The sequence below is a fragment of the Trachurus trachurus genome, assembly GCF_905171665.1.
Source record: "Trachurus trachurus genome assembly, chromosome: 21".
Classification (NCBI taxonomy): Eukaryota; Metazoa; Chordata; class Actinopteri; order Carangiformes; family Carangidae; genus Trachurus; species Trachurus trachurus.
In genome coordinates this window covers 33,099,692-33,114,956 of record NC_139899.1, presented here as the reverse complement: position 1 = coordinate 33,114,956, position 15,265 = coordinate 33,099,692, and the positions used below count along the sequence as shown (strand labels likewise).

Below are 15,265 nucleotides of genomic sequence, written 5' to 3'. Positions count from 1 at the left end.
CGCGTCTGAGCTGAGCAGCAGCCGTGTCCCGGTGGGAGGAGACCGGGGGAAACAACACGGTGGAGCCGGGAGGCTACGGCTGCTACCGCGGCTAAAAACTTTTTTTTTCTCTTTCACACAATGCAAACGGAGGAAACGGGCAGACCGCGAGTAACGATTGAAACGGGAATAATATCGGTGGATTAATAAACTGTTGGTGCTGGATGATGCTGCTGCCTGTTTTAGACACCAGAGTGAAGGTAAGAAATGGTTTGATCAGCTGTGTGTCCGCTCGGACGTGTGGACTGAGACCACGGAGGAGTTTTTTTTTTTTTTTTTTTTACGGTGTTTTCTGTCCGTGATTGTACAGTATGGCTGCTCTGGTCTCCCGTGTGTGTGGTTGTGTGCGTGAGTGGAGGCTGTTTGGTCGGACAGTGTGTTAATGAGGGAGACTCTGGTCAAATTGACGTTGTTGTTGCTGCTGCTGCTGCTGTGTGTGTGTGTGTGTGTGTGTGTGTGTGTGTGTGTGTGTGTGTGTGTGTGTGTAACGTTGTGAGGGGTGTGTGACCGGGGGAGTCAGCCTCTCTCCCTGCGGTGACGGCTGTTTATCACGGTGTGAATACGTTAACGTTAGCACTGTAACCTCGTTATATGAAGGAACAGGACAGTGGTCTCCCCTGTGTGTGAACATGAGCTACGTTTAGTTAGCTGGTTGTTCACGTGTTCACGTGTTTCAGCTAGACTGAAGAGCAAGTGGGACGGAAAACCTCTGAAGTCAGTTGGCTGAATGTATTTATACGTAGAGCAGAGCAGGGGGCGGGTTTATGTAAGTATGACCGCTTTACGTAAAGCGGTCATCGATTTAGGCCCGCCCATTCTAAACCTGCACACAGAACAGTCTCTGAGGCCTAGCTCCTCAAGGAAATGATGAATGGCAAAAATATTTTTTACATGTTTTGAGGGACACATTTAAGGCCTAATTAATATGATAAGAAGAAAAATACTGAATTTGGTTTACCCGGTCTTTAAAAGGGACAACGAGGAGTTTCTATTCGGTTATAAAAAAGTCTCACGTTAATGTGGATGAATCTACGCTACCCACACTATCGTTATTTTGTTATTATTAGTGGTGGCGGAAATGCTGGGCGAGCCGACCAGCGTTTCCTTCGTGGCGAGTCATGAGAATAACGCCGCAGAATCGCCGTTTATGGTCAGAACTACGACGGTATCTGAACCTCTTTGAACCTCTGACTTTAATTCTTGATGAATGAAAACATGAGTCTGTCTTGCGCCGGTCAAAGAATTTTACGGTGCGGAGGCTCATAAATGTAGTAGTAAATGTAGTATATATATATATATTTAACAGTGGGACTATTTTTTTTTTTAAATATTATTATTATTATTATTTATAATATGGATTTCTGATTAAAAAAACTACATGAAATTGATTGTGTATCTCTCTTTGATATTGTCAGTATTAGTAACTGTTTTGTAAAAGCACATCAGTCCGTGATATGGGCTCATTATCACAGTAAGGGAGTTCTGAGTGTATATACGCTATTGCTTAATTCATACTCCTGACAGTAAAAATGGCAAGTTAATAAGCAATTGTCTACACGGTGGTCCGAAATTGTTTTATTGAAGTTCATAAACAAAGTTAATAAACTAACAGCTGCAAGAAAGATAATTCTTGTGTCTTGTTTACGAATTGTGCCCACCTGCGTTATGTTTTGTGCTTTTTAGCAGTCAAATCAGTCAGAAAATAGGTATTATTTCATATAAATGAGGTGTAAAATTAGTATTAGGTTGGTCTGAAGTTGAATAAAAAGATGAAACACAACTTCTGTGATAATTTTATGTTTTGTGTTATTAAATTCAATAAAACACCCAAAATTCAACCAAATTGCTTCAAATTTATTGTAACTGTTAATACCATAGAATTAAACAACCTCCGTTAATTTCAGGCCATTTGATTAAAAAAAACAAAAAAAAACAAGTAAATTATGAAGGAAAGAATTTTGGTTTGGGGTGAAAATGAGCTCAGGACAACATGAGGGCGAATGACAGACACTGAGTCCACATCAGTCCTGTAGTGTAACTCTAATGACAGACACTGAGTCCACATCAGTCCTGTAGTGTAAATCTAATGACAGACACTGAGTCCACATCAGTCCTGTAGTGTAACTCTAATGACAGACACAGATTCCACATCAGTCCTGTAGTGTAACTCTAATGACAGACACTGAGTCCACATCAGTCCTGTAGTGTAACTCTAATGACAGACCACTCTACTCACCACAGACAAAGTCCCAGCTGTTCTCCAGCGGCTGTCCGGACGAGCTCAGGCTGCGTTTAGTGGCTCAGACAGCGGGAGAGCAGCGGCTCCTCTCCGCCTCCTCCACAGGCTGATTCAGGCGGTAAAGCTGCCTCCAGTCATCAGGAAGTGGAGCTGCACACAAAGAACCACTCTGTGTTCAACTACTGACCATCCACTAACTCTGCTTCTGCTCTTATTCCAGCGCTTCTACCAGTGTGCGAAATACCCATCAATATTCGGGGGGGTCCCTAACTCGCGATTGTTGCGCAATACCGTTTTTTTTTCTTTTTATAAAGTAGGACTATAACATTACAATAAGCCAAGAAAATTAGCCTATAGCCTAAAGAGGAGAGGCAAAGTTGTGCATTACAATGCAGAAAGTAATTGATAATAAATAGACGATAATTCAATAAATAAAAGACAATAATTGGCACCACACTGGCGCACTTGAACAATGAATAAATGCCAGGTATAGGAGACTGGCGCGATCAGGGCAATGCAGAAACGAATAGACAATAAATAAAATACAATAATTAAAATGAATGAAAGACACCAAACTCGTGCACTCAAATAACAACTGTATAAATCTGGAGATCAGAGACTGGCATGCAATTATGTGCACGAGATCCTCAGCCTGCAACTATGACCGATCATGTAACCTTATCTAACCATCCATCTGGCAAATACGTTTAAACACAGCATTGAACACATCCACAAATCACATTAGTATAACGGGCCATCATAAAAATTGAAAAAGCACAGACAAATAGCTCACAACAGGCGCCTGGCCAAACAACACCACTGGGGGTTCAGGCCATAGTATGCTGAAGCAGGCTAGCCTCTTACCTCAAGTTATTTTCCTGCCTTAATGTCAAACCAAGGGTTGCGGTATTTCCATTACCCCACCTGCTTAGGTGTAAAAAGAAAAAGAAAAAAAGGCGGCCAATCACCAGTGCCAGCAGCAGGGGCTGCGGCTACGTCTTCAGAGCACTCGGCCTCAACTTCACTTTCTTCGGCAGAGGGTGGGAGAGGAACGGGATCCTCTGTTCTGATAGCGAGTGGGCTCGACTCTTGCGCTGGGCTGGCGCACATGGCTAATTTGCATAATGCGCAGGTGACACGGTTCAGCTTAATGTTAAACGAATAAATGTTTTGAATTATGAATACTGGACATGGTGATCTTAAACACATTTAATTGACCACAATAAAATTATTATATTATATTATATTATTTATTTTTTGACAAGATTGAGACCCCCCTCAGACAAGGGCGCAGATAGAGGGTGGGACAGGTGGGACTCGACACCCCCAGATTCTGATTCACTTGGATCCGTCCCCCTCACTTTTATGGAGAGAAAAATCTCGAAATGCAAAAAAAATGCGAAAAAAATGCGAAATAGCGCCTCTCTGGACGCGTATGGGCTATGTGGCGAGAAACGGTATTACACTCCTGTATTCGGTTGTTGAGCTGGGTAGGCTGCGTCGTCTCAAGCCTGGTTACCATAGTTACCCAGAACGCATATGACAGGCATCAGTGGGACAGCTCCTAGTTTAGGACCCCATAACCTAGAACTACCAACAACAAAACGGCATGCAAGATGAGGCCAGCCAAACCCAAAAAGCAGAAAACGATTGCATCGTTTTTTCAAAAAGCATCAACTGTAAGTAAACTGTGTGTTATCATAAACGTTATCATATCACCTTGCAATTTTTGTTGGTAGTCTGTCTGTTCAAAGAAATCTCGCCGTGGAAGTAAAATCGTAGTAGAGACACAGAGTGAGAATAGAGGAAGAGAGACCAATTTCACAAGGGGGAGGGGAGGGGGAAACCTTTATGCATTTATTTATTATCAATTAAATCGTCCATTGCCGCTTTCTGGGGTCTTCTGGAAATGTGTAGGCCTGCTTGAATCCGTGATATTGCCAAGCCTAATGGTCTAGACTCTAAGTTGTTAGGTTACAGTTTCAACAGCGATTGCTAACGTCATCATTTTAAACTGTGAACTGTTATTTTAGTTACTAACACTCGGCGCAATGTGTTCCATTTAAGGTGAATCAGTATTTAACACAATTATTGTGTTGTTGTCATACATCACCTCCATTGAATTTGAATGACTGAGCCTGTTAGCTTGTTATTATCTCGCCTTACAGACACAGTTAATTATTTTTTAGAGTCCAGAATTGAACTTTGTAGGCATTACTAACCATTATAGACAAAAATGCACTACACAAAATAACATATATTTTATTATTTTAAGCTTATTAAAATAAAATGCTTGTACTGTGATGTTGGTTGACAGGCTCATTTATGCAGACAGGAAGTTTAATCTGTTTTTGCATTTGAGGCCACTTATTGAAAACTCATGTAGAGTACTTATTTACAAACTTATTTTTGTATATATGTAGGCTTTGCTGTTTGTGTTTGTAAGGCACAGTAAGAAGTGTTTTAATTACATTTTTGTTTTTTACAGCCTGCTCTTTTGGTGTGAATCAGTTTGCTTTGCTGACAGCTTTGTCCCCCCCAGTTTCAAAAACCTATCTGCGCCCCTGCCCTCAGATTTTGCTTTTGAGTCTTTCAGGGGGTCTCAAGGGGTTAATCGGGGGGGTCCGACCCCCCCAAACCCCCCCGTATTTCGCACTATGGCTTCTACCCACAACATCCACACAACAAGCTGATTCAGCACTGTGCATTTATCTATTACCAATGTGCCTTTAATGTTTGTATTTTGTATTAGAGACTTAAAAAAAAAAACTAAAAAAAAAAAACACCCACACAACATGGAGGACACGGTTCTGTCGGTCCAGACTTTACAGTTACAGCTCTGACTCAGCTACAGTCACATTATAATAACACAACAACAACAACAACAACAACAACAACAACAACACGTTGAAGGGCAGAGAACTCAGGTAACGACAGGTGTTAACGAGGAAAACATTCAGACTGTTCACCTTACCTTCACACGACGAAATAAACTGCTACACAACCGCGTGGTGAAAAGTGAAAGTAAACTTTAAACAGGAAGAGGAGGAGGAGGAGGAGGAGGAGGAGGAGGTGACATCTGTAACCTGAGTAGACAGACTGGTGTTTTTACTGCTGTTTATTTCTACTACTGAACCATAAAGAGTTAAAACATTCATGATAATATCGATCTCCAGTCCGCCGCTTGTCAGAAGAACATGTGTGTGTTTCCCCTGTGTGTGTTGTGTTGTTGTGATGTGGTCAGGAGCGTCAGCAGGGGGCGACACTGATCCACTGCAGCAGGGACAACACCCACAGGAGAAGAACTGGGAGCTTCCTAGAAAACATCCATGGAAAAACAGATGTTTTTGTTTTTTGTGCTTTATTGAGGTGAGATGAGCATAACAGCATTATCTAAGCACATAACATAGACATATGTTGACATTATGCATTATACAGAAAGATAAAGGTGGACAAAGCAGACAGGGGGATCATGAAAAAAGGAGACAAAAATGACAATGACAATAAAAAATAATGACAATTTAAAAAAAAAGAAAAAAAAAAAGGAAAAAACATAAAATAAACATTGCCAGATGATAAGGAATCCATCTTTCTAATAAAGGTTCTTAAGGAAGAGAAGATGGGAGAGGTCTTGGAAGATGGAGGGACTGCAGGTGTTCAAATCAGTGCATCCTCCTGAACATTATTAACTGTATCCTATAATACTTTCCAGCGTATCTATGGTGATAATTAACCTGCAGCTGAACATAAACCAACCTGAAAATGAAATAATAAATGTAACCTGTGAAGTTTTTTTTAATTTCTTTATTATTAAACATTTATACAAACATACAAATATTCAAACAATAAACATACCATGAACAGACAAACAAAAAATATATACATATATACACTGAAAGGGGTACCAACACTATATTATAGGTATTATTAAATAGTTGTTTGTAATCATTTATAATATTCCAAGGTTTTTATAGCTTTTCTGTCTTTCATATTTTGTAATAGCTGCATGTAATATCTGAATTCTATTTTAAACTCATAAAAATATGTTTTTTTGGATGACCATTTACATTTATGGATATAATATTTTCCTTGTAAAATAAAAAGATTCAACAAAAATAATTCCTTTCCCTTAAGGTTTTTTTCATCATAAGTAAGAATTATATCCTTTTTTTTTTTTAGTTTAATCTTGATGCCTGTCAAACATTTAAACATGTTTTCTAGTCCTATCCAAAACAAATGAGTATAACGACATTCAAAAAAAAGATGACAAATATTTTCCTCCTCCTGTTCACAAAAAGTACAGTGGATATTAGCCTAATATTTTTAAATGTAGAGATGGCCTGATTGACCGGGTAAATTGAGTGTATAATTTTGAAAGAAACTTCCTTAATTTTGTTTGTGACACAGTATTAGTGTAACGTGTGAAGTGAATATTACAGGTAAAAGCCACTGATCTCAGCAGTCGAGGCCTCTGCTCTGAGCGGCGGGAGCTTCGTCCTCCGCGCGGCGGGAGGCGGCAGAGCGCCACGCGGCGGAGCGAAGCGGCGGAAGTGACGCGACCTCCACGTGACGGATGTTTGAATTGTTATGACCCGTGTGGACCGGAGCTCCGTGTCCGTGGGTGTTTTTGGACAGAGAGAGAGAGAGACTGAGACCGGAGAGACTCCCGGTGAAGCGGCCCCGTTAAGAGGCTCCGTTCACCGCTGACACGATGCCCGCGAACAGCGCGAAGAAGCGGCAGCAGCAGCGAAGAGACACCGCGGTAAAAACACGTCATGTAGCTACTGTTACTGTAACGTTACTGTACCGAGGAACTGTAACTAAGTACTCCGTTACTAAACTAGAGTAGGGATTTCCATGACATGCTGCTGCAGCTACTCCATCACTACTAACGTTACAGTTCAGAGGAACATGTTGAACATTGATTTTACTTTACCAGTGAACAACACATTTAAACCTTAAAGCAGAAGTAGCCTAAGTGATATATTTGTGTTAATATAAGTCTTAAATAGTTATATCTTCCGACAGCAATCACTTACATAGAGTGTTTGGACTGAAACACGGGTCTGTCAGTCCCTCTGCTCTGCTCTGAGCCGAGGAGAAAACATTTATCGTATCCTACAGTTTTTATCCAATGAGGACGATTTCAAAAGCCTGCCTGGAACGCAGCATTAGCGAAAACGACCGGACCACTTCCTTCTGCTTTAACTCTATACAGTAACTATGTAGCAGCAGTTCAGTATATTTACTCATTACTTATTTCCATATAAACCACTTTATGTTTTTGTTTCACAATAATTCACAGGGACATATGAACTTTTTCCTTCATTCATCTGACAAACATGACTCAATTAAAACATATCAAACAACACAGTGTGTTAAGTTTTATTGTTTTGTTTTAATACCTTTTTATCAAAGAAATCATTCAGAGAAACAATAACAGTAGAATAAAAAACAGTAGAATTATAATGAAAATACTATTTCTATATATGGATTAAGTTGGTTTCCCAGAGAATGAATCAGGTCTTTTTCAGGGTATCCGCGGGGTCTTGAAAAGTATTAAAAGGTGATAAATCAATTTGGGGAAAATTAAGACCCTTAAAAAGTATTAAAAAGTCTTTTCACGACATTATAAAGTCTTACATTTTGAAGGTATTTTTTCAGAATTAGCTGTCCAAGAGTTTGAGTCCAAAAAACATTGTAAAAGTGTGTGAATTTATTCATTTAAAAAACAAACAAAGATGAACTGGTACATAAAAAAGAAAAGAAGATTGTTGTTTTTGTTTTTTGAGAGTGGAGCAATGTTGTTGTTTTTTTTTTGTGATAAACCTTGGCCTATCCTAGCCTATTTTGAATTCTGTAGCATCATAGTGGTCTATAGTCTTTATCACAAACTAAAACTGTTACTTTAAAAGTGTCACTGATATAAATGGTTACAGCTTGAAGCGGCGGTGAGGTGTTGAAAAATATTGAGAAGGTCTTGAAAAAGTCTTAAAAGGGTATTAGAATTAACTTCAAGATTCCTGTATATACCCTGTTTTTTCTTTCTAAGAAAAAACATTAAAAAGTAATTTTTTCCATATTGAGATTCTCTTTTTTATTTTTTTTTTATTGAATGTGATGATAACATGATGAGTTTTAGATGATGTAGCAGTTGTAATTAGTTCTTTATCACCAAGAACATGAAGGAAACAGATTAATGCTACTTAGACACTCAATTACTGAATATATAAAGTGATTTCCTCTTTCTACCTGTAATAAATATTTCTATTTCCCATGTGTGTGTGTGTCCCAGGTGCAGGGCACCAACGACAGCAGTGTGGTCAGTAAGGTGTCGGCTGCAGCTCACGGTTACTTCACTGACCGCTTCCTGCAGCGCTTTGTGTGTAAAGTGTCCAGAAGAGCGCCGCTCATCAACAGGTGAGTTCAGGTCAGGTGACCAGCTGGGTCTGATGTCATAGATATAATACTGACTAGAGGCCGCCTTCTGCTTCTCAGCGTATGTCAACACGGCCGCCATCTTGGTCCGGGGTTTCTGACCCAGCAGTCAGACCCTTGTAGAACACATTTCAGTGTATTTATGCATGTGGGTGTATGTAGCCTAAATCTATGTTAGATAGCCTACAAAATTGTTGTTGTATCATAAAAATATGTCTGACATTTATAATAAACCAAGCGGCTTGAAAATCGGTTGAATATTCAGTGAGTTATGGCGATTTTAATGGTTGATAGACGTCTGCCTCTGTTGACTAATGCAGGAAATAGACACGGCTTCCCCCTGACCAAGATGGCCGCCACGCTGACGCATTCCACTCAATAGAGCTGCCTGGGAACGCAGCATCTAGTCAGTATATATCTATGGGTCTGATGTGTCTGATGCAGCAGCTGTGAGTTTGTCCCTCTGAGCCACCGTAGTAGTGAGTTTGTCCCTCTGACCACCGTAGTAGTGAGTTTGTCCCTCTGAGCCACCGTAGTAGCAGTGAGTTTGTCCCTCTGAGCCACCGTAGTAGTAGTGAGTTTGTCCCTCTGAGCCACCGTAGTAGTGAGTTTGTCCCTCTGAGCCTCCGTAGCAGTAGTGAGTTTGTCCCTCTGAGCCTCCGTAGCAGTAGTGAGTTTGTCCCTCTGAGCCACCGTAGCAGTAGTGAGTTTGTCCCTCTGAGCCACCGTAGTAGCAGTGAGTTTGTCCCTCTGAGCCACCGTAGTAGTAGTGAGTTTGTCCCTCTGAGCCACCGTAGCAGTGAGTTTGTCCCTCTGAGCCACCGTAGCAGTGAGTTTGTCCCTCTGAGCCACCGTAGCAGTGAGTTTGTCCCTCTGAGCCTCCGTAGCAGTAGTGAGTTTGTCCCTCTGAGCCACCGTAGCAGTGAGTTTGTCCCTCTGAGTCACCGTAGTAGCAGTGAGTTTGTCCCTCTGAGCCACCGTAGTAGCAGTGAGTTTGTCCCTCTGAGCCACCGTAGTAGTGAGTTTGTCCCTCTGAGCCATCGTAGTAGTAGTGAGTTTGTCCCTCTGAGCCACCGTAGTAGCAGTGAGTTTGTCCCTCTGAGCCACCGTAGCAGTGAGTTTGTCCCTCTGAGCCACCGTAGCAGTGAGTTTGTCCCTCTGAGCCACCGTAGTAGTGAGTTTGTCCCTCTGAGCCACCGTAGTAGCAGTGAGTTTGTCCCTCTGAGCCACCGTAGCAGTGAGTTTGTCCCTCTGAGCCACCGTAGCAGTGAGTTTGTCCCTCTGAGCCCCCGTAGTAGTGAGTTTGTCCCTCTGAGCCACCGTAGTAGTGAGTTTGTCTCCGTGTTGCAGAGGTTACTACGTGCGGTGGAGAGCAGTGGATCAGTGCGTCAGGACGTTTCTACACGTCACCGAGGAGAGAAGACAGGTGAGACGCTGCAGCTAGGTGTCCTCCTCCTTTACTCCTGCTCCTCCTCCTCCTCCTTTGCTCTTCTTCCTCCTCCTCCTCCTCCTCTCCTCTTCCTCCTCCTTGACTAGTCCTCTCCTCCTCCTCCTTTACTCCTACTCCTCCTCCTTTACTCCTCCTCCTTCACTACTCCTCTCCTCTTCCTCCTTTACTCCTTCTCTTCCTCCTTTACTCCTCCTTGACTAGTCCTCTCCTCTTCCTCCTTTACTCCTACTCCTCCTCCTTTACTCCTCCTCCTTCACTACTCCTCTCCTCTTCCTCCTTTACTCCTTCTCTTCCTCCTTTACTCCTCCTTGACTAGTCCTCTCCTCTTCCTCCTTTACTCCTCCTCCTTCACTACTCCTCTCCTCTTCCTCCTTTACTCCTTCTCTTCCTCCTTTACTCCTTCTCTTCCTCCTTTACTCCTCCTTGACTAGTCCTCTCCTCTTCCTCCTTTACTCCTACTCTTCCTCCTTTACTCCTCCTCCTTCACTACTCCTCTCCTCTTCCTCCTTTACTCCTACTCTTCCTCCTTTACTCCTCCTCCTTGACTAGTCCTCTCCTCTTCCTCCTCCTCCTCCGTTACTCCTCCTCTCCTCTCCTCTTCGTCCTCCTCCTTTGCTCTTCTTCCTCCTCCTCCTTCTCCTCCTTTACTCCTCTTCCTCCTCCTTTACTACTTCCCTCCTCTTCCTCCTTTACTCCTCCTCCTCCTTAACTCCTCCTCTGCTCTTCCTCTACCTTTACTCCTCCTCTCCTCGTCCTCCTTCTTCTCCTCCTCTTCCTCCTCCTTTAATCTTCCTCCTGTACTCTTCCTCTTTCTCCTCCTCTTCTTCCTCCTCTTGCTTTACTCTTCCTCCTCCTCCTCCTCAACTCTTCCTCTCCTCTCCTCTTCCTCCTCCTTTACTCCTCTCCTCTTCCTCCTCCTCCTTCTCCTCCTTTACTCCTCTCCTCTTCCTCCTCCTCCTCCTCTCCTCCTCCTTTACTCCTCTCCTCTTCCTCCTCCTTTACTCCTCTCCTCTCCTCTTCCTCCTCCTTTACTCCTCTCCTCTCCTCTTCCTCCTCCTTTACTCCTCTCCTCTCCTTTTCCTCCTCCTCTTGCTTTACTCTTCCTCCTCCTCTCCTCTCCTCTTCCTCCTCTTTCTCCTCCTTCTCTCCTCTCCTCTTCCTCCTCCTCTCCTCCTCCTCCTCCTTTACTCCTCTCCTCTTCCTCCTTGTCTTGCTTTACTCTTCCTCCTCCTCTCCTCTCCTCTTCCTCCTCTTTCTCCTCCTCCTCTCCTCTTCCTCCTCTCCTCTCCTCTTCCTCCTCCTTTACTCCTCTCCTCTCCTCTTCCTCCTCCTTTACTCCTCTCCTCTCCTCTTCCTCCGCCTTTCTCCTCTCCTCTCCTTTTCCTCCTCCTCTTGCTTTACTCTTCGTCCTCCTCCTTTGCTCTTCTTCCTCCTCCTCCTTCTCCTCCTTTACTCCTCTTCCTCCTCCTTTACTACTTCCCTCCTCTTCCTCCTTTACTCCTCCTCCTCCTTAACTCCTCCTCTGCTCTTCCTCTACCTTTACTCCTCCTCTCCTCGTCCTCCTTCTTCTCCTCCTCTTCCTCCTCCTTTAATCTTCCTCCTGTACTCTTCCTCTTTCTCCTCCTCTTCTTCCTCCTCTTGCTTTACTCTTCCTCCTCCTCCTCCTCAACTCTTCCTCTCCTCTCCTCTTCCTCCTCCTTTACTCCTCTCCTCTTCCTCCTCCTCCTTTGCTCTTCTTCCTCCTCCTCCTTCTCCTCCTTTACTCCTCTTCCTCCTCCTCCTCCTCCTCTCCTCCTCCTTTACTCCTCTCCTCTTCCTCCTCCTTTACTCCTCTCCTCTCCTCTTCCTCCTCCTTTACTCCTCTCCTCTCCTCTTCCTCCTCCTTTCTCCTCTCCTCTCCTTTTCCTCCTCCTCTTGCTTTACTCTTCCTCCTCCTCTCCTCTCCTCTTCCTCCTCTTTCTCCTCCTTCTCTCCTCTTCCTCCTCCTCTCCTCCTCCTCCTCCTTTACTCCTCTCCTCTTCCTCCTTGTCTTGCTTTACTCTTCCTCCTCCTCTCCTCTCCTCTTCCTCCTCTTTCTCCTCCTCCTCTCCTCTTCCTCCTCTCCTCTCCTCTTCCTCCTCTTTCTCCTCCTTCTCTCCTCTCCTCTTCCTCCTCTCCTCCTCCTCCTCCTCCTCCTCCTCCTCCTCCTTTACTCCTCTCCTCTCCTCTTCCTCCTCCTTTCTCCTCTCCTCTCCTTTTCCTCCTCCTCTTGCTTTACTCTTCCTCCTTCTCTCCTCTCCTCTTCCTCCTTGTCTTGCTTTACTCTTCCTCCTCCTCTCCTCTCCTCTTCCTCCTCTTTCTCCTCCTTCTCTCCTCTCCTCTTCCTCCTCCTCCTTTACTCCTCTCCTCTCCTCTTCCTCCTCTCTTCCTCCTCCTCTCCTCCTCCTCCTCCTTTACTCCTCTCCTCTCCTCTTCCTCCTCCTCCTCCTCCTCTCTTCCTCCTCCTCCTCCTTTACTCCTCTCCTCTCCTCTTCCTCCTCCTTTACTCCTCTCCTCTCCTCTTCCTCCTTGTCTTGCTTTATTCTTCCTCCTCCTCTCCTCTCCTCTTCCTCCTCTTTCTCCTCCTTCTCTCCTCTCCTCTTCCTCCTCCTCTCCTCCTCCTCCTTCTCTCCTCTCCTCTTCCTCCTTGTCTTGCTTTACTCTTCCTCCTCCTCTCCTCTCCCTCCTCTTTCTCCTCCTTCTCTCCTCTCCTCTTCCTCCTTGTCTTGCTTTACTCTTCCTCCTCCTCTCCTCTTCCTCCTCTTTCTCCTCCTTCTCTCCTCTCCTCTTCCTCCTCCTCCTTTACTCCTCTCCTCTCCTCTTCCTCCTCTCTTCCTCCTCCTCTCCTCCTCCTCCTCCTTTACTCCTCTCCTCTTCCTCCTCCTCCTCCTCCTCTCCTCTCTTCCTCCTCCTCCTCCTCTCCTCCTCCTTTACTCCTCTCCTCTCCTCTTCCTCCTCCTTTACTCCTCTCCTCTCCTCTTCCTCCTTGTCTTGCTTTATTCTTCCTCCTCCTCTCCTCTCCTCTTCCTCCTCTTTCTCCTCCTTCTCTCCTCTCCTCTCCTCTTCCTCCTCTCCTCCTCCCCCCCCCCCTCCTCCTCCTCATGTTTCTCTCTCTCTGTCTCCAGATCCTGTCGCTAGGCGCCGGCTTCGACTCGTTGTATTTCCGTCTCCATGGCGACGGAGCGCTGGACGGCGTCGTGGTGTTTGAGGTGGATTTTCCCGACGTGGCGCGACGTAAGCGTGACCTCATGACCTCTGACATCACACTGAGGGGGGTGTTGGACTCGCCCCTCGCTCCTCCCGCAGGTTCGTCACGTCACGACTACAGAAACACGTCGGTCATGGAGGTGAAGGTGGAGTCATGAGCTCATCAATTAATCAAGTTTTATACAAGCCAAAATGCAAAGTGCTTTGTTGTTTAAGTTGTTTATTATCAGCAGGATAAACCCCTTGAGTTGTCGCTACTCGTTTTCGAGGGGGTCCTGCGCACCTCACATCAACATAATAGTCTACTTGCCAACAATGAGTACCCGGAAATGTTGAGTACCCCAAAGTTTTATGTTAGAAATAGATAGTATGGGTCCCCAGTATTCAGAAACTGCCGGATGCTAACTTATATATATTGGGCAATTAGCATAATTGACATAATTAGCATAAATTAGCATAATTGCCTATATGGGCGATATTTCAACAAAATTGACTTGGCTGATCTGGGCAATATTGGAGTGGTTTTAGGGGTTATTGATGATGCTGAATCCATTTCTGACATTTTCAAAATTCAAAATGGCTGTCTAAACCGGAAGTGACCAGATTTTGAAATCCATCAAAATCGGCCCACTGGCGGTTAAGATCTGGTCACTTCCGGTTTAGACAGCCATTTTGAATTTTGAAAATGTCAGAAATGGATTCAGCATCATCAATAACCCCTAAAACCACTCCAATATTGCCCAGATCAGCCAAGTCAATTTTGTTGAAATATTGCCCATATAGGAAATTATGCTAATTTATGCTAATTATGTCAGTTTTGCTAATTGCCCAATATATATAAGTTAGCATCCGACAGTTTCTGAATACTGGGGACCCATACTACATATTTCTAACATAAAACTTTGGGGTACTCAACATTTCCGGGTTCACAATGGGGCCCTATGGGCTGGCAAGTAGACTATAAAACACAACAACACAACACATCACAGTACAATGAAAGGATACAGAACAATACAATAAAAAACAAACAAAACAAAACAAAACAAAACAAGACAAAGACAAAATCTGGACAGACATACAAAAATCAGTCAGACAAGTTGCAACCGAGTTTGGACAGGTATTTAGCGAAATGTGGTGACAGATTCAATGAAAGCATGAACAAGTAGTTTCAAGATGTGAAGACAGGGCATGATTAAAGCAATTAAGAGATGGAGAAGATTTACAAGCTTTACAAGTGATTTAAATAAAAAAAAACAAAAATGGACTTAGTTTAAAGGCCCAGTACGTAGGAATTCCCCCCATCTAGCGGTGCGGTTGCATATCTGAACGTATTCTTGATGTTGCATTCAGGTGAAATGGGGCAGACGTCAGACAGACAACAGACGCTGCATGTAACAGGATAAACAAGCGTCTATGTAAACAACAATACAGGTGACGACATGTTGTCATGGTGATGTGGTATTGTTTTACCGTCTTTCTCTGGTGGAGTAAAATGACATCCGGTTGGTTTGCCGACGGCCGTCTGCCTGACTGCACCTGAATGCAACACCGGTGCCTCCGTCCTTCCTCACACTACACAGTGGTGACAGTTTTAACAGGCCGTTTCCGTGGTTACCTACGGTCACGATGCAACATGGCCGCCTCGGTTCGGTGCGTCGCCCACTTATGTATTTGTAACGACTTGTAACAACTCATTCTAAGGGACCAGAAAGCTTTCATTTGTAGCAGCTGTGATTCACCTTCAGTGAAATACGGATTTATGAAAGACAGATTTGATTTTTGGTAATAAAAAGCCAAATAAGTTACATACTGGGGCTTTAAAAGACTAATGCACAACAATAACACATGTATAGGAGCCACATCTGTTTATTTGT

At 43.8% G+C, this 15,265-nt stretch overlaps 1 protein-coding gene across 1 annotated transcript in view; it reads left to right on the top strand.

Moving 5' to 3' along the window:
* Window positions 1-6,906: 6,906 nt before the first annotated feature.
* Window positions 6,907-15,265, top strand: part of LOC311004129 (tRNA wybutosine-synthesizing protein 4-like) — a gene marked incomplete at its 3' end in the record, with an annotated part of 13,765 nt that continues 5,406 nt past the window's right edge. Inside the window, exons 1-4 of the mRNA XM_083996077.1 lie at window positions 6,907-7,040; window positions 8,574-8,698; window positions 10,067-10,142; window positions 13,310-13,542. Of these exons, the coding sequence (XP_083852203.1) occupies window positions 6,990-7,040; window positions 8,574-8,698; window positions 10,067-10,142; window positions 13,310-13,542 (485 nt within the window). The 5' untranslated portion in view covers window positions 6,907-6,989. The remainder of the gene's footprint in view (window positions 7,041-8,573; window positions 8,699-10,066; window positions 10,143-13,309; window positions 13,543-15,265) is intronic.